Here is an 18,430-nt window from a genome sequence, read left to right as displayed (position 1 = left end):
CGAGATCATCAGACAACACAACTGTTACAAGATGAACCGACATATGTCCAATGTGCCTGCGTGGTTTTCAAGAAAGCACGCAACCTGCTTCGATACATCGATCGAACATCCGCTTAATTAAACAGTTAAACTCCCCACCGTGTACATGTAGTTTGATCCATGGACGATTGATCACTTGAGCGCATGGTAAGCCCCTGATCCAGCAATGGCGCCCAGCGGCGGAGCCACCATGTAGACCCAGATCTTGGTGTACGTCCCCGTGGCGATCGCCGGCCCCAGCGTCCTCGCCGGATTCATCGACGCCCCTGTCAACTTCCTGCATGCGTGTTCAACCAACAGAGACGTTTGAAGCTTAATTAAGTTACTGGATCGTTCAAAAAAAATAACAATTCGATCGATATTATTTTTTCCCCCCCACGTACCCGAAGACGAGAGCGTTCATCATCACCGCCGCCGCAGCTCCCACTGCCACCAGCTCTTTCACCTGCATGCATCGTCAGAGATCACACCGTGTCATGTGCTCATGTCAGCTGGACGAACGCCGCAGGATCTTACAATCGAGCACCTACTGCGTTGGGATCGGTGGCGAGGGCGGTGACGACGAAGAGGAAGACGAACGTGGCGGCGAACTCGACGAGGAACGCCTCCGCGGCGCCGACCGCCGGCACGGTGGCGACGGCGGCGCCGAGGTCCGCGGGGCCGCCGCCGTAGAGCGCCTTGGCGGCGAACGAGGCCGCGGTGGAGCCGAGGAGCTGGGCGGCGACGTAGGGCGCGAGGTGGGGCCGCGGCAGGTGGCCGAGCGCGGCCATAGCGACGCTGACGGCCGGGTTCATGTGGCCTCCCGACACGTGGGCGAGGGACGAGACGAGGACCACCATGGCCAGCCCCGCGGCCGCCGCCATGCCGAGCGGGCCCAGCGCGCCGCCGTGCGCCGCGTCCGTGATCAGCGCCGACAGCACGATGAAGACCAGCAGGAACGTCCCCAGCAGCTCCGCCACCACCTTCTTGATGAGAGGGAGCGCCACCCTCTCGGCGGAGCCGCCGGGAGGCGGATGGGATGGCTCGGTGTGTTGGAACCCTAGTGGCAGGATCTTGTTGGAAGGAGACCTCGGGGGGATGAAGATTGCTATCTTGTCATCGCTCATGGTCTCCATGGAAGCTGCTGCTGCCGGTGGTGGGATGCTCATGGAGACGTCCATGGAGACACTCCTCCTACGGTCCATTTCTGCCTGTCAAACAGCTACCTACTCTGTAAGACTCTATCTGACCAAATGATGAGCTCTGTTGTGACGCGAGCTAATTCTGCAACGATGGGAATGACAGTGTAGATTTGAGGGTGTGTATACATATATATATATATATATATATATATATAGAGAGAGAGAGAGAGAGAGAGAGAGATAGATGGGTTCTTATGGAAGAGACATGCTTTTTGGCTGTCATGGAACTATGGAAGCGAGTAGATGTCATGCACCTGTCCAAAAACAAAACAAAAAAAAATCATTTCATCAGAATGAATGAACTCACGGGCGATGATTCAGAAATCGCCAAATGGAAGTATGAGATGGTGCAAATCTCTTGCATGTTTTACCTGTTCAAACCACTGCACAACGATGGGAACTGCAGAGATACTTTATTTCTTTCCATGGGCATCTCTTGGTGCTCGCTACTGCCTCATGCCGTCCCCTCTAAATTTTGCCTCTTTGCTGAACGCACATCATATCCTATTCCTGACATGTCGAGAGCACATACAGTATCTGGAAGCTGCTTGATTCTTGATGGACGATAGATTACTGGACCATATCATCAGTACCATGTCAGTCAGCTGGTGTCTTGGAGCTGACACTGACTGGCTGAAATGGTTACAAGTGCATGCCAGGTACCTCAGATCACTCCAGGTAGAGAATGGCATCAAGCAGCCGGCCGGGATCGATGGAGCTTAGTTAGATCGAATCAGATCGCTTCAATCATCACATCCAAGAGCCTTTCGCCCTCATAAGAGATGCTTGCATTGCTATTCATAATCATTGCCTTTCTCTGAAGAAAGTCTCCCAGATGTTGAGACTTTTTTCTATAGAAAAAAGCAGGCTTGGTCTGGCAGAAAATCAGATAACCTAGACCAAGTCAAATTCAGGTGCGCGCGGGACACCAACTACTCAAGAATTGCAGCGGCAGCCGTGGCCCGTGGAGGCGTGGACACCGGATCAGCGCCATGGTCTTCAGGGGATGGCAGAAACGCCAAAGTCAACTCCTCTATCTTGGTCTTGGCGCAGAAGTTGTTTGTGCATGTGCCCTCCAACTGCAAAGTTGAGCTGACGCTTTTGCTTGCATCATCTCTCTAGTCCAGCCCAGGGATGAGAGACGATGACAAGTATTATATACTGAATAAATACAGGTGTTTAAGTTCTCATTTGACCAATGAATTGAAAACTGAACTCAACTATTTCAGAAGAGGGCGTTGACATTTTTTTATCATGCTGACATTATTGCTCGTAGCAACTTCCTTCTCCGTGCCGTTTGGCGTTCTGCCCCGCCCTTTCAGGAACTCCTTGGAAGGCCCCAGCTTTTATTCAGTAGCATCGCCCTACCAAAAAATTAGCATTTCCAACATCCAAACTCCAAAGCCCCGCAGATAAGATCCAAAGATCATTAATTCTACTATATTAAGTTGTAAACTTGTAACAGGTGCCATATTGACCTGTTTTGCACAAACACAATGTTGCATAGTGGATTTATTATTCCTGAATTAATATAATTCAGAAGGGAATCAAAGTAGGCATGTCCGTGTCCACCAGTTCCCCACTGCATGGTATGTCAGAAGGAGCTCCTCAATGTTCACGGACGGGCGAGGTAGGTCGATGAATACAGAAATTGTTCATTGAGACGATGATTGAACTTCAAAATGGAGCGCACAAAACTTTTTGATTAACTAATACTGCAACTGTGCACCAAGAGTGAAGAGTAAAACAGCACAAAAAAGGTACAAGACTGCATTACATGCTGATAATTTTTTTCATTTCTTGTAAGAAGAAGTGTCCTGAGTATGTGGGATTTTATTTTGTTAAAAATAGTGAATGCAGCTATGAACTGCCTGTTGCACTAGGCAGGAGCCGATCAGAAGAAAATTTCGAATATCGGGGTACTACTATATTATATAGTGAGTTGAGAAAGTTCTTATAATATTTTCCACAACAAGGTATGAGTTGGATCAATGGACTGTCTGTCATTTGATTTACCTTGACTCTCACACGCCCCTGTGGCATGTGCTGCTGCTGATACCAGCGGCTTCAGATTTGCTGCGGCAGGGGTGTGCGCCGGGATCAGCACCCTGTTTTTCAAGCAACGCAGGAATGCCAAGGTCAATCCTTCATCTAGATTCTTCCAACAAGCTTCCTGTCCTCAACCGCCAGGTTTTGTCTGCGTCATCTCTCTACTCCCGTTTCTCTATGCGGAAGTATCTAACTAACATCGTGGTCGTTCAACAGATTTTTCTTTTTGAAAAAAAAAATCCCTGAAGAGAATCAGCACGTTTTGCCGATATGAACAGCTGAACAAGAGGTGAACTGAGCTAGGTCAGAATATTCCATTCTGAGCCAGAGATCAGAGATGATGGCAACAAGTATTATTGAATAAACACAGCTGTTGAGAGCTCTCATTTGATAACTGAACACTGGCCCAGAAGGGGCGCGTTGACGTTGTTATTATACTTACATTGCTGTAGCATTCTAGCACGATCCTTTCTCCGCAGCATTCTGTTTCCGCCTTTCGAAACCCATGAACTCAGCACCCGTGCCGCTGCAAATTTGGAGGCAGCTGGTTTCCACAACAGCAGCTGCGGCGCATGTTGTGCACACGATAACCAAGCAAAATCAGATGCCTATATATACCCCTCCACTCCACTGCCATGCTCCATATCACATCCAAGCATCGGCAACAGAAATTCCTTTGGTCTTCAGAGATCAAAACAGCAGAGTAAAGCATCATCATCCAGTTTAAGTACCCATTATTAGTGAGGTTCAGTAGCTTGCCTTTGAGAGGAAGAGCGAAAGCGCGGCATGGATGCGGCTGCAGTTACAGTCCCACCATTGCAGACAAGTGAGAGCAACAAGATCTCCATCATCATTTCCCCAAGGGCTGCAAGCTCCAAGGTCATGCCATTTGAGCTGATCGGTGCTGGCAGTATCAGCTCACATCCTCATGCTACTCCTGCCGAATCCTCTGATGCTCATGCAACTCGTTATCATCAATGGAATCACGGCTTACCAAAGATGAAAGCAGTTCCTCTTATCAAGAAGGTAAATTACAAACCGTAACAGTTTAACAGACATTTATCTTTCAGTTTTCTTCAGATGTATAATCTTGCAGGTCTCGGCTACTGTTGTTGCAGGTGATTGCGGAGTTCCTTGGCACATTCATATTGATCTTCACCGTGCTTTCCACCATAATCATGAATGAGCAGCATGACGGAGTTGAGAGCCTACTTGGCATTGCAACATCTGCAGGTTTAGCCGTCACTGTTCTCGTGTTGTCCCTCATCCACATATCTGGCTGCCACCTGAACCCAGCAGTTAGCATCGCCATGACCGTGTTTGGCCACCTCCCACTTGCTCACCTTCTGCCTTACATGACTGCACAAGTTCTTGGCTCTATCGCCGCTTCTTTCACCGTCAAGGGCATCTACCATCCAGTGAACCCTGGGATCACCACCGTGCCCAAGGTTGGGACTGTCGAAGCGTTCTTCCTTGAGCTCATCATGACATTTGTACTTTTGTTCATCATCACCGCTCTTGCAACTGATCCCCATGCAGTAAGTTTTCTATTGGTTCCACCATCCATTTGCATTTTCCCTTCAATTGCATGCAATATACTAATGATATTCTCACCACTATTTTCAGGTGAAAGAGTTGATAGCAGTGGCAGTTGGGGCAACAATAATGATGAATGCTCTTGTCGCAGGGTATGTAAATATGGAATTTTCAGAAACACTTTTCATAAGGAGCTGTCTTGTGGACTTAAACTTTCAGATTTTTTTTTCTAAAAGAATATTTCCATTTTTTATCTTATGAGCAGGCCATCAACAGGAGCATCAATGAATCCTGCACGCACAATTGGTCCAGCAATTGCCACTGGGAGATACACTCAGATTTGGATCTATATGGTGGCAACCCCTCTGGGTGCTATAGCTGGAACTGGGGCTTATGTTGCAATTAAGCTGTAATTAAAAACAGGTAAGAAGTTTTAAGGAATGTAGTAAATATTAACAATAAGAAATCCTGTTTGTCTGTGTAGGTCTGACTAATCATGCTTTTGCAGGGAGCAAGTGTTTCTAGGAGCATTCTGAATATCTGATACTACCTGAATGTAAATACACTACAATTCTTCTGACTCATGGTCAAGTAGCAAGTTGGATTATGACTTTTTCAGCTTCGAAGGAGTGGCTAAAGTGTAGATGCATTGCAGAATGCTAATTTCATCATTTGCACAGTTCATTTCTCCCCTTCTCTTATTGGTTTCTTCCAGATGTACATAATGTAACATCCTTCAGCTCTATGTTGATGCTCATTTATTCTCCTAATCCTCAAGAATCGGTTGGGGATCCTAAAAAGGGGAAAAATATTGTATTTCTGACATACAATTGTCCTAATTCAGACATTTTTATTCAACAAGAACCTCTTGGTAAAGCCCAGAATTTTAGCAGTAACTTTACTACATGTTAGACTTAGACAGATCAAAGTTATATTCAAGTTAAAACCGCAAAATTTTACAAGAGCACTTTCAGTACTACTGCCAAATGGAGCAAATTAACAAACTGAATTTGGGAGGAAGGGGGTGCAGAAGAGAGCACTGCTCCTAGGAGATTCAGAGCAAAAAGGGATCTCATGGCCATGGTGACATACTGAATAGTAGACTTCTGTTAACCAGTTCAGTGTACTAATAAATGCTAATTGGTACCCCCAAAAGAGAAGCCTAATTAACCTAATCGTCGCCTGATCTATGTTATATAAGAAAGTGGTTAGCATCGGAAGTAATGCGAAATAGGCATGTGCACCGGCTCCCTGCTGCTCTTCGGTCTGATCCCGAGAAATGCTTGACGGCCGGAGGCGCCAGGAGCGAGCGACTGAGCTGCTCAACGTCCACGGCGGGCTGACGAAAGGTCGACCCACTGCAGCGGGTAGACCATGGGACTAGAGCTCCGGCCACCGTGGCCGGGGACTCGGGTACCGGAACACACATGACGGCGCCGGAGGCGACGACCCAGCACAAGAGGGAGAGGTTTTGGCGCTGCCTGCCTAGGCAAAATGGCAAGCCAATGGCCTGGGCCCATAAATGAGCCTGCTGCAGCACGAGCTTGTTGGCAAAACGGTGGTAAGCCTAATATAGGCTTGTTTCTGTTGTGGGCCACCATTTTGCAGCCCGAACTATAGTTAGCCAAATGGGCCGTCCGGCACGACCCGGCCCTAGCACAGCTTGGTCCAGGCATGTTTCGGCCTGACCCTATCTGGCCTCATCAGTTAATCAGGCCGGGCTGAGCCGCCCGGCGTGCCGACTCAGCGGTCCAGGCACGACCCTAAACCCTCATAGGGTGTGTTTGGTTGGACTTTTACATCTGCTTTTGCTTTTGCAAAAGCCAAAAGCCAACCAAAGGGCTTAAACGCCCTAGTTGCTTTTGCCCAAAAACAGCTTTCACCCTAATACAAATGCAAAAGCACATTCTCCCTGCTTTCAGTAACTTTTGAGGTAAAAAATTACCCACCTGCCACTGGTTATGGAGAAAAACGTTTCGTTCTATTGACCTTGCCCGCAGCCCCCCTCCCCCCCCCCCCGCGCCGCTAGCGCCCGGCCGCCTCCCGCCTCGCCCCCACCCCCCGCCGTCGCCCCCCCCCCCCCCCGGCGGCAACCTGCCCCCACCCCTGCGCGCGCGCCGGTAGAAGAATTTCTGGCTGAGGTTCGGTTTGTTTTGGAGCTAGCACGCCCCGACGCCGCGTCCATAATAGGGCCGGGCCCTACGTGCCCGTGCCGGCCCAGGCACTGTACCACAAATTACCACTCATTCAACTCATTCTCTATGTACCAAGTTGAAAACATGAATCTTTCAAGCAATTTCACAGTACTAGATCAAGAAAACTTATAATTCAGAAGGAAAAGAAATAAAGACAGGCATAGAAATAAGAGATGATCCAAAATATTGAATATTATTGAGCTTTAGTGCAATAGCTACCTCATTAAAAACCTATCTAGGTAAAAACTCACACCTCATGCGAAAACTATAGATAGGAAAAAAGTACAGCCCAGCTCAAGTTAAATAGTTCAAGTTCAACCACGTTACAGTACAGTTACACCCCAATATTATAATTATAAATTTGAACCATCAAGAAAAAGTTCTTCAAGATTTTTATCCTCCACTGAGTGTTGGGCCACCAGCTTCCCAATCCTTGATGCAGGTGAGCATCTCTACCATCTCCGGGTTCAGTCGGCACCGCCTTTCTTCAATGATCCTGCTAGTAAGACTAAATGCAGATTCTGAAGAGATGGTAGAAACAAGAACAGTTAAACATCCTTAGCTAAGATTAAAAGCACTGGATAGGTTAGTTTGTGCTTATGCCACCAGGTTAAGATGTTGAGGTCATCATCATCATTATATTGATCCATAGTGTCACTATCTAAATATGACGACGATTCATATCCAATACCAAGACCAGTAGTGCTTGCTGCATGCAGCAAGGCACTTGCTGAGGTCCTTCTAGATAGAGAGGGTGGGGGGGGGGGGTGAAGGAAATACAAGAAGCCATACCAGATGAACTTGACCTTAAAGAACCAGCACCTTTTGATACAAAAATCTTATCCCAGGCTATTTTCTTCCTACCAGTAGAGGGTTGTTGTGCAGGCTTCTGTTATCTCACTGCACCAAATTTACTATCATACTTGTTAAACATAGTTGCAAGCTCAGCTCTTACCTTAGTGAAGTAAGCAGAATAATCAGTACCGGTAAGTTTAGCTAACAGCAGTAATACATTGTTGAAACCTCTTAACTTAGCTTTAGGATCCAAGATGGATGCAACAGAATAAAATATGGGAATGTCTCTCTAATACTTCAAGTATTTATCTTTCATAGGGACTACAACATTTCTAAGCAAACTATTATTCTCATAAGAATTTAGGTAGCCAACAATCTCAATTAGATGATGCCGTATTAGTGGAGATGTAGGATAATAAACACCAGAGAGTGCAACAATTGAATTATAAAAAAATCAAGAAATTCTAAAATCTTCTCACCAACATACCATTATGCTTCAGTCAAGAGTATATGATCACCTTGTCCCCAGGGATAGTGAGCTGGAGGAACACACTGAATGTGCTCTTATAAGGGATGACATGTTTAAGCATGAGGTAGGTAGAGTTTCACCTCACCTCCATGTCCAAGCCAAACTTTCTAGGTCATGTACCAGTAGCAATGCAATAGCTTTTGTATGTAGCAATGCGCTGGTTAGAAGAGTTCAAGAATAAAATTGCAGTTGTGAATGCCTCCAGGTAAGGCTTAAGCCTCTTCAAGCCACACTTAAGAATTAGATTAATTATGTGATAGGCACAATATTGATGCAAAAAAGAGTTCACCAACATAAGCAGACAATCTAGAGGCCAGTCTTTCCACTGCATTAGAATTAGCAGAGGTATTATCCAAAGTAATAGGAAACACCTTATCAGCCAAAGCATACTCCTCAAACACATGAAGCAAAGGCTCAGCAATGTTCTCACCAGAGTGAGACACCTCAATGAGCCTAAGACCAATTATCTTTTCTCTAATTGCCAATCAGAGTTAACAAAATAGGCAACCACACTAAGATAGTCCTCCTTAGCATTTCCAGACCACATATCAGATGTAAGAGCAACAGAAGAAACCCCATCACCCAAAGTCACAATAAGCTTAGCACGACAATCAGCATAATACTTCACAATATTTCTAGTCGTGGTCTGCCTAGACACAAAAGCAAACCTAGGGTTGTGGGCAATTTTAATGTACTCCTCAAAAGCATCGGGTCTCACCCAAACAGATAGGAAGATCAAGTCTAACAATCAAACAACAGAGCTGGGTTGACGCACACTACCATCAGGGTTAAACTGAATCATGGTTTGAGACATACGAGACTCACGAGACTTAGCATTTCGAACTTCACATCTCTCTCTATGCCGTTGCAGATGACCAGTACCATTGGAAGACAGACCAGAGTAGACAGTTTTGCAATGCTTACACATAGCTTGGAAGCGAATGTTCTTACCGTCCATAATTTTGTAGACCTTGTTGAAATCATTCAGACATCAGAGGTGCACGGGCACCTCCTCTTGGTGCTGGTGGTCACGGTGTCGGGCTCGGCACCAGCACCAGCTGCATCACCCGTGCCATCGCCGTCACTGTCATCAGCAGCAAGATTGATTAGCGAGGTGGCGCTACGACCGAACAGGGCTTCCTGGTCCGCCACAAGGTCATCTTCGTCATCTCCAGGGAGCCCCATCATATGAAGATCATCATTGATGGAGTGCCTTTCATCGTCATCGGCCATCGCGGCTGCTCTGATCCCTCAACGGCCTGCAAAAGAATAAGAACATAAGAACAAGAACAGAGGCACAAGAACAGAAGAACAAGACCAAAGAAATGGGGTTTACCTGCTGCGAGATCGGAGCACTAGAGTAGTCGATGAGTCAACGACCAAACGGCCCACTGGTTCCTCACGACTTCACATATCTACAACCAATCTGCGAAGCCGGAGCACCATAGCGGCCGATAGATGGAGCACTAGGACCAGGGCACTAGGATCTACAAGACCACGAGAAGGAGCGCCAGAGCAAGAACACAAGAACAAGACCAAGGATCTGCGAGACCGGATCACCGGAGCACCATGGTTCAACACGGCTTCACAGATCGGCAACAGATCTGTGAGACCAGATCACCGGAGCACCATGGCGGCCGCCGAGTCGACGAGAGGATGAGAGCTCTAGATCTAGAACACGAGCTCGCTCGAAATCCAGTGGCAGGAGTGGAACGGAGAGAGCGGGGTGAGAGCTGGAGGCGAGGAGTCGGTTAGGGTGTGGAGGAGAGGCCGGCGGTGGCCGCTGCCAGCCGCCGGAGAGCTAGGGTTTTGGGAGGGGAGCGGAGAGCGGAGAGAGAGATACGAGAAGGCGAGGCGTCGGGGAGGCGAGTGGAGGGAGCTGGAGGCTAGGGTTTGGGGCGCTGAGGGAGGGCGAGCCGGCGGGGCATATATGCCCCCTCCCAACGGCTAGTGGGTTGGGCCAACGACTCGCTGGTGGTGGTGGGGGGGGGGGGGGCAACGGGCCAACGGCTATAGTAGGCCGGGAAACCGGACCGCCATCGGACCTGGCCATTAGTTGAGCCATACCTGGGCCGGTACTACGGGCTAAGGTAACGGCCTACGCACGGCCTGCTCCATCGTGCCAGGCCAGCCCGGGCATGATTGGCATCGTGCTAGGCCAGGCTCGTGCCGGGCTTTTTTGGGTCGGATTTCGTGCCACCCGTTTGGCCTGACCCAGATGGCCAACTATAGCCCAAACGGGGGCTTCTAGCTCTCACATTTTTTTGCTTATTTTTATAGTAAAAAATATAAATTCCGGAACAAAAGGAATTGACAAATGATGACATCAGCCACCAAACACAGGTGTCCAAATCCTCGTTGCCTTTTATTTTCTTTTCTAAAAAAATCCTCCTTGCCAGTGCACGCAAAAACTGCCAGTCTTGGGGCAGATCATAATGCATCACGACAAATGTAATCCAAAAGAAATGATAAGATTTTTTAGTATAATCCAAAGCTATGATGCAGCTAGTGATATGGAGTTGGTGGCATGATAAGATTGTTTGAGGATTCTTCCTGTGATCCCTGCTGCAAGCGCAAGAACAGTTCAACCATCGGTCTCTCTCTCTCTCTCTGAAAGAAAATCACAGACACAGGACCACAAATCGCCAGTGAAAATTCAGCGGACTTTGAACTTAACAGTGATGACACAGCCTGTGGAAAAATGCGGTGATTGACAAGCACGGGGCTCTTGGAGATTGGGTAGCACCACGTCCCTTTGTCCTAGTGGTACGTGCTTTCCAACTCTTTTGGGGTGTAATTGGAGACAACGGAAAAAAAAAGATACCGGGCTGGTGATGCAACCGGTGAGCTTACCAGTTCGCTGGATCTCGTACTGGTCAGAAAACCGGTTCTTCACCAATTGACGAGTTCAACCACCGGTTCATAAAGAAAGATAAAAACATAATGATGTTAAGTAATTTTTTATTATCATCACAAAAGGAACTTTGTAGTCTAGCCGCTTTTTCTGCTGGCTTTGGTGGGCTTAGCACATTAATTTTTCTTTTTCACATTCTGTAGCACATCGAGTCGAATCGACAGCGGTTCAATGCAGAAGCCGTCGGTTTAACTCGGTTCTTTCATTTCTAAGAAAAGTTAAACCCGATTCTAATATGGTTGGCACTGACTAACTGCTTGCCTGACCTTATAGTTGAACTAAGCAGTACGTAGCAATAATATGTGGTGCTATATATGATATACCTATAGCTCGGATATGGACGTGTTAAGATGGAACATCAAGAAGAAGAGTTGGCAGCTGACTATGTGTTGCAATTTGATATTGCCAACCTCTACATGCACTTTTCATCTTTACTTGTGCAGGAGCAATAGCTACGACCTCTGGCCATGTCGCGATGTATCGATATAGCTCCAAGGGGTAGGAGGGCTTGAGCTACCACTGCCGCTAGATTCGCCACTGAGCATGTTCAAACCAGATGGTGAGTTTCAGAAACTCGCGGACCAACTTTTGGGGCTCTATAGCATCAAAAGAACGATATGCATCAAGTGATAGATACACATGGGCACAACTTGTACGCCATAAGTTTCCAAAGGTGATTTCTTCCTAGTGGTTAGTGGCACTTTTCCGGTAGTACGATCGCTTCTCTCTATGCGATAATATGCACCGTCGGTTGCTGCGCTCCGCGCGGGTAATAGCAAGAGAGTGAAGAACGAACGATCCTCAGTTAGCAGTGAAGGAATCCGACTCGAGTTTGTGAGTCAAAGGCATGGCAAGAAAACGAGTGTGACTTATTTTTCTATTCAATTGTTGCTTTCACAATCAATCACTAACCCTAGGTGATATTTTGATCGATGACAAAAATGTCAAGTTCACGGAGCCTAAAGAAAAAAATAAAAGAAAATAACATGGACGCATGGGTGTTGGCATACATGCAATGCATCAATACTGAGTGAACTGAATAAGTAGCAAGTTGCCCACTTTTCTTAACTAACTCTTCTAATTTGCTAATCAAGCAATGCAAAAGCTCACACGTTCAAGTCATAGAGTGGTACGATTTATTAGTCATACAACAAATCTTAACGGACTAGATGAGATAACTTAGCCTCAAAACTCATTTTTTTTAAAGTTCAGTAGCTGTCCAGAAGCACTGCTCCTGTCCTCCTTTAATTTCTCTATGGAGCTCAGGGGTAGTGGGTTTGAGCCCCTGCCCATCTAGATCCATCCTTAAGCAGTTTCAAGGTAGGTGACAAGACTAACCTCTGCATGTAGATCATCAATTGTTAGAAAAATAATATGGATACATACACATCTGCATCTATGCAATGCATCGACACTGAGAGAACTGAATAAGAAGGTAGCAAGTTGCAGGGCAGGAAAATGCAAGTTACCCTTTAACTAAATCTTTTAATTTGTTGATCAAGCAATGCTACAGCCCACTCTTCAACTCATCAAAAATAGTGGCATGGTTTTATGATACAATAAATCTTTAATACTATGGATGAGAGAATTCAGCCCCAACACTCAATATACAGTTTAATAGCTATCTAGAAGCACTCTTCATTCTCTCATTTCTCATGAGCCCCCTCCCCCTCTAGATATGTTCCTAAGCAATTTTAAGGTAGGTCACAAGCTTCAAAAGTTTATGAATCAATTTTGTTGGAATCTACACTAGAACAATAGCAAGCGACGCAACTTGTAAATTATTTTTTGAAAAACACAACTTGTAGATTATCAGTTGGCAAGCGCGTGTTTATTCTCATTCAGGTAAGTTGTTGGGATGTGATCGAATCAACTTTGGTCTATCCTCCTGATTTGCTTGAGATTTAAACACTATTATTCTATTAGATTTATTTGCCATCATATAGTATATTTATTATTCTCACATGACCAATGTAATAAGCCATGGCCATGGTCTCCACATTTTTCATCGCCCTAACTAACCAAAGTGACATCTCCTTTATAAGAACCTATCGCTATGTTATCATCATTGATAATGGCAGCCCTCCTTTCATGCATAGTGAACACAAATTCCAGAAGGTGGCTTGAACTCGGTGTCCAAATTCTTGCTGCCCATACGTCCATGCACAAAGAACAGCGAAGCCTTTGGACCCTGAAGAACGATAGAACTATACAGCACTGCAGCTAGTGAACTGGCCTGAACTCGAACTCGATGCCATGGAAGACGAGGCCGCTCTTGGGGTACCATCCCAACGCCTTGAAGCTGGCCACCACCTCCTCCTCCCGGCTGCCGGCCATGCGCAGCCGCCCCATCTCCATCTCCCACCACCCGTCCTCCCTCCGCCTCGGCTGCTGCACCACCGCCTGCTTGCCTCCTCTGCCACGCCTCGGGCTGGCGCCCGCTGTCGAGCAGCCGCGCGGTGCCGCCGCCGGTCACGTCCTTCGTTGGCATCATCGAAAATCAGATGGTGGCATTCTGGACATCGAGCATGACAAGGCGGCCGTCGGACCTCAGCCAAAGAACGTGGGGAGGGAGTTGAGGAGGGGGCTCCGGCGATTGGCCACCCACACGGTACCACATGGCGAGGTACGTGCCGGAGCGGCCGTCGGCGCTGTCGCCCGACCGAGGTGAAGAACCCGAGCTCGAACATGAGTGCTTATGATACAATAAATCTTTAATACATTGGATGAGAGAATTCAGCCCCAACACCCAATATGCAGTTTAATAGCTATCTAGAAGCACTCTTCATTCTCTCATTTCTCCATTAAGCTCAGGGGTAGGGGCCTTGAGTCCCCTCCGCGTATAGATCTGTTCCTAAGCAATCTCAAGGTAAGTGGCAAACTCCAAAAGTTTATGAATCGATTTTGTACGAATCTACACTAGAACAATAGCAAGCGATACATATACCTAGAGGCAACTTGTAGTTTATTTTTTTTTTTGAAAAACACAACTTGTAGATTATCAGTTGGCAAACACGTGTTTATTCTCATTCAGGTAAGTTATTCTATTAGATTTATCTACCATCATAAAATATTTATTATTCTCACATGACCAATGTAACGAGCCTTGGCCATGGCCTCATCGCCCTAGCTGACTAAAGTGACATATCAAACCTATCACTATATTATTATCATTGACAATGGCCGCCCTCCTACAAATTCCAGAAGGTGGCGAACTCGGTGTCCAAATTCTCGCTGCCCGTACGTCCATGCAAAAGAACTTTCTTTTTTGACTCGCCATGCAAAAGAACTGGAAAGCCTTTGGATCATTAAAACCGATAGAACTATACAGCATTGCAGCTAGTGGAGTGGCCTGAACTCGATGCCATGAAGGACGAGCCCGCTCTTGGGGTACCATCCCAGCGCCTCGAAGCTGGCCACCACCTCCTCCTGCTCCTCCTCCCGGCCGCCGGCCGTGCGCAGCCGCCCCATCTCCATTTCCCACCACCCGTCCTCCCTCCTCCTCGGCTGCCGCACCAGCACCTGCTGGCCTCCGCCGCCGCGCCTCGGGCCGCTGGTGCCCCCGAACTTGCGCGCCTCGGCGTCGTCGGGCCGCAGGCACACGGCGTGGCGCGCCGCGGGCCGGCCGCCCAGGGACACCGCCGTCTCCTGGTCCGGGAAGCTGAGGCCGCGGTGGCGGCCCCCCGCCGCGGTGTCGTAGACCAGGTACGCCGCGTAGGGCGCCGCCGGCGTGAGCGCCGCCGCCGGGAGCCGCCCGTAGATGTCCAGGCACGTGCACTCCACCAGCTCCGCCACCTCCCCGAACCTGCCATGGATGGATGCTGATTAATTTGCGGATCCAATTCGTCGTCAGGAAAATAATCCGATCCAAATCGGACCCCAAACGCAAAAGGATACGCGACAAGTATTTTATATTGCAGTTGGTTGGTGCCAGGATAAGGTTGTTCAATTAGCGATTCGTGTGACCCATGGCGCCGCCGCCCGCGGGCGCGAGAACAAGTCGTCCGTCGCGTCGCCGTCGATGCCGACGCGGCATGTTGCTCGCGACGGCGACGTGGTGGGGCTCTCGAAGCCAAACAAACAGTGACAGCCTGAAGAAAAATCAGCTGCCAACCGTATGGGGGCGCCATGGCAGGGAAGAATCGATCGTCCGGGGAGTTGATTGACTGAGACTAGTGGGCAGGTGGTGCCACGTAGTTTTCTCCGGTGTGGTTGAACAGGCTTAAGGTTGAGCTTTTCTAAAAGCTTCCGAGTAGTTAAATCGTGACAGTAACAACTAACAAGCTCATTAGCTCAAACACTTGATCTTTGTTCAGTGTTTTTGGATCTTTATAAAGTGAAAAATAGTGTCTTTTTATTTTTATTTTTTTTGCCAAATTACCTAGTAGTATATATGATATGCACCTAGCTAATTTTGCTGAGTATTTCTTACTGTATCATAGTGGATGCATGCTGGAAACTGAAGTGTGAGAGATTTGATCAAGAATATACGACAAGAGGAGGAATACCTGGAGAGCGGGTGCGGCGTGAACCTCCAGCTGAACTCGCCGTCGTCCCAGGGGAGGCTGAGCCTGCGCGCCGAGAGCGCGTAGCACTTGGCGCCGGTGGCCCTGTCGAGCCACACCCGGCAGCCGCCGTCCCCGCCGACGGCGGCGGCGCTGGCGGCGTCGCAGAGGCCCAGGTAGGCGTCCTTCTTGTTCCTGCCGCCGCCGCCGCCGCCGCCGCCGCCCTTGGCCGGCAGCGCGGCCAGGAGGAGTTGCGCGTCGTCGCTGGGGATGAAGCGCTGCCAGACGTGGTCCGAGTCCGCGGCGGCGCGGAAGGTCGGCGACACGGCGGCGCAGCGGGAGGCGTCGCGCGGGGAGGTGAGCGCGATGGCCTGCGCCAGGCAGTCCGCCGGCAGGTCCCCCAGCTGCGTCTCCCGCCCCCTCGCCCCCTCCGCGGCCGCCGCCATCGCCGATGGGTGGATGCGGTAGCTGGTGCTGTAACTACGAATGAGGTCGGGGCGGACGGGGACAGGATAGCTGCTGACGGACGACGTGCGTCGCGAGTTGGTGGCGGTGGTGGTGGCTCTGGTCCGGCCTGCACCGACGACGGGCATCCTAGACGCCGGCGAGCTTTATATAGTGGGAGCACATGCTGTCGTGGGATTTGATTTGATCTGGTGCGCGCGGGCGCGGGGCCGGCGACAGCGACGGCCGGCGACTGTTCTTGTGCGTGCGGCTGCGTGCACTGTGCGCCACTACTATACTATACAACTAGTAGGAGTACCATTGACCGTGCCCGATCGGAAAACGAGACGTGTGTCCAAGCGGGCCCGGGAGGAAGAAGGTCGGAGCGCGATCCCGGTATGCTCCGCGCACCGCCGGGAGGAGGCGGAGGCCGGAGGGAGGGGGCGACGGGTGGCCCGCCGCTTCGATTCGCTTGCAGGCAACCGGATCTCCTTTCCTGCCGCTCCCATCTCTGCATGCATCCATCCTCTGTCGGCCTGTCACACATACCGACAAATCGCCCACGCTCGCTAGCTAGCTACATCATCGTCTACATGCAGGCAAACGATCGAGCATCGACCGAGACAAGATCCGTTTCAGACATGCAACAACAAGACGCATTGCTCCGAAGTCCAGGCTTGTCGGCCATACCATCCAAGGTGCTTATTAGTCACTACTACAGGTTAGTACTAGTGAGGTCCGGTTTGGATCCTCCATCTAATGATTAGCTAGCTAAAATTAGCTATTAAGGATCCAAACAAATCAGCTAATGAAATAGTTAATTATCTCAGCTAATTTTTACTATAATATTTTATTAGTTGATTGAACCGAGCTAATAAGTAGCTAATGGTGTTTAAAGTCCTTTTACCCTGATCCACTCGCCTCTTTCCTCTGAATTCGGCGCCAAAAAATATAGAAGTAGCATGATCCATTCGTGTTAAAAATTAGTAATTAGCCGATGGATTCAAACACGCCCAGCTAATGGTTAGTGAGCTAATCTTTAGTTAGCTAATAAAAATTATTATCAATTTGCTAGCCAATCATTAGTTGTGAAGGATCCAAATAGAATATAAGTAGAGGCTTTGATTTTTTTTAAATTCTGTTTTTCACTTTTAGCAAAAAAAAACACCACCATGGTGGCCGGGTCGCCTCCTGCCGGTTCAGCGTGATATATTTCTACGTGTGCGTTGTTTGCATCGCAAAGGGCCACATCTATGCATCCATGTCAAGGTCAGCGCAGCGTGCAAGTTGATCGAGCTGTTCCCGGCCCGGCCGGAGCATTAGTCACCACGGGCGATCAATCAAGTCCCACGCAGTCAGCAATCGTGATCGTGTCGAAATAGTCGGTCTCGCTAGCTAGCTACTCTGCTTAACGTCCCGTTTGGGTCTATAAAAATTTAGTCCATTAGATAATGCAAATATATGAATTAAAATGTAGACTAAAGTTCAGTTCCGTCCCAACTAAAATTTAGTTTATTAGTCCTCAAAATTTATCTAATTTAGACTAAACTAACTATCAAACTGCGAAAAGATCAAACTACCCCTCGCCGTAAGCATGCAGGCCCAGCAGCAGCATAATCCAAGAGAAAAAAATATTTCTATTTTATATAGGTATTCGACCTAAAATTTAGTCCATAAATCCAAATAGATTAGACTAATTAAAATTTAATCAGATCATATTTAGTCATCTAATATTTAGTCTAAACTAAAATTTAGTCAAAAGATGATCCAAACGGGATCTAATATAGTCAATAATCACGTACTACGTGCAAAAGATCCACGGCTGTACCTTCTTTCAGGACCAAGGAAACCGCCGAGGAAGACATATAGTCCTGTTCTAGAGGAATCGGATTATCCTAAATGAGCTGGTCCATCACCAGTTAGTCAGTTGGTTTTGTACGAGAAATTTTAACGGGGTGAGCAAATTGTCAAATCCCATGCTTATATTAGTTATTTTTATATGTGTCATATATCACTAGTACTAGTACAGGACGGACCTTTCATCTACTCCTTTAGTCCTGGCCGGGGTTGGACCCGGGACTAAAAAACATCAGTCCCAGTTCCAACGGCTGGGGGGGGGGGCAGGGACCTTTAGTCTCAGTTGGAGCCACCGATCGGGACTAAAAGTCCATCTTTAGTCCCGGAAGATGACACCAATCGGAACTAAATTCCTATGGACCGGAGGGGTTGATTGTGCTTGCTAA

General features: G+C 48.1%; 3 protein-coding genes across 3 annotated transcripts; 1 reads left to right on the top strand and 2 right to left on the bottom strand.

Moving 5' to 3' along the window:
• Window positions 1-171: 171 nt before the first annotated feature.
• On the bottom strand, window positions 172-1,211 carry LOC112898530 (aquaporin NIP3-2-like). Its single transcript, XM_025966868.1, has 3 exons — window positions 570-1,211; window positions 423-484; window positions 172-316 (listed from the first exon to the last, which is right to left on the bottom strand). Exons 1-3 carry the CDS (start codon window positions 1,197-1,199, stop codon window positions 172-174), a joined length of 837 nt encoding a protein of 278 aa, XP_025822653.1. The 5' UTR covers window positions 1,200-1,211.
• Window positions 1,212-4,055: 2,844 nt separating this feature from the next.
• On the top strand, window positions 4,056-5,218 carry LOC112898596 (aquaporin NIP3-2-like). Its single transcript, XM_025966947.1, has 4 exons — window positions 4,056-4,295; window positions 4,388-4,807; window positions 4,896-4,957; window positions 5,071-5,218. The coding sequence occupies exons 1-4, from the start codon at window positions 4,056-4,058 to the stop codon at window positions 5,216-5,218; spliced, it is 870 nt and encodes a 289-aa protein (XP_025822732.1).
• Window positions 5,219-14,498: 9,280 nt separating this feature from the next.
• On the bottom strand, window positions 14,499-16,376 carry LOC112896410 (F-box protein PP2-B10-like). Its single transcript, XM_025964369.1, has 2 exons — window positions 15,747-16,376; window positions 14,499-15,043 (listed from the first exon to the last, which is right to left on the bottom strand). The coding sequence occupies exons 1-2, from the start codon at window positions 16,334-16,336 to the stop codon at window positions 14,578-14,580; spliced, it is 1,056 nt and encodes a 351-aa protein (XP_025820154.1). The 5' UTR covers window positions 16,337-16,376; the 3' UTR covers window positions 14,499-14,577.
• Window positions 16,377-18,430: the final 2,054 nt, after the last annotated feature.

Source organism: Panicum hallii, chromosome 6 (genome assembly GCF_002211085.1).
Source record: "Panicum hallii strain FIL2 chromosome 6, PHallii_v3.1, whole genome shotgun sequence".
NCBI classification, from domain to species: Eukaryota; Viridiplantae; Streptophyta; class Magnoliopsida; order Poales; family Poaceae; genus Panicum; species Panicum hallii.
The sequence above is the reverse complement of the archived record's forward strand: the minus strand, read 5'-3'. Positions and strand labels throughout refer to the sequence as shown.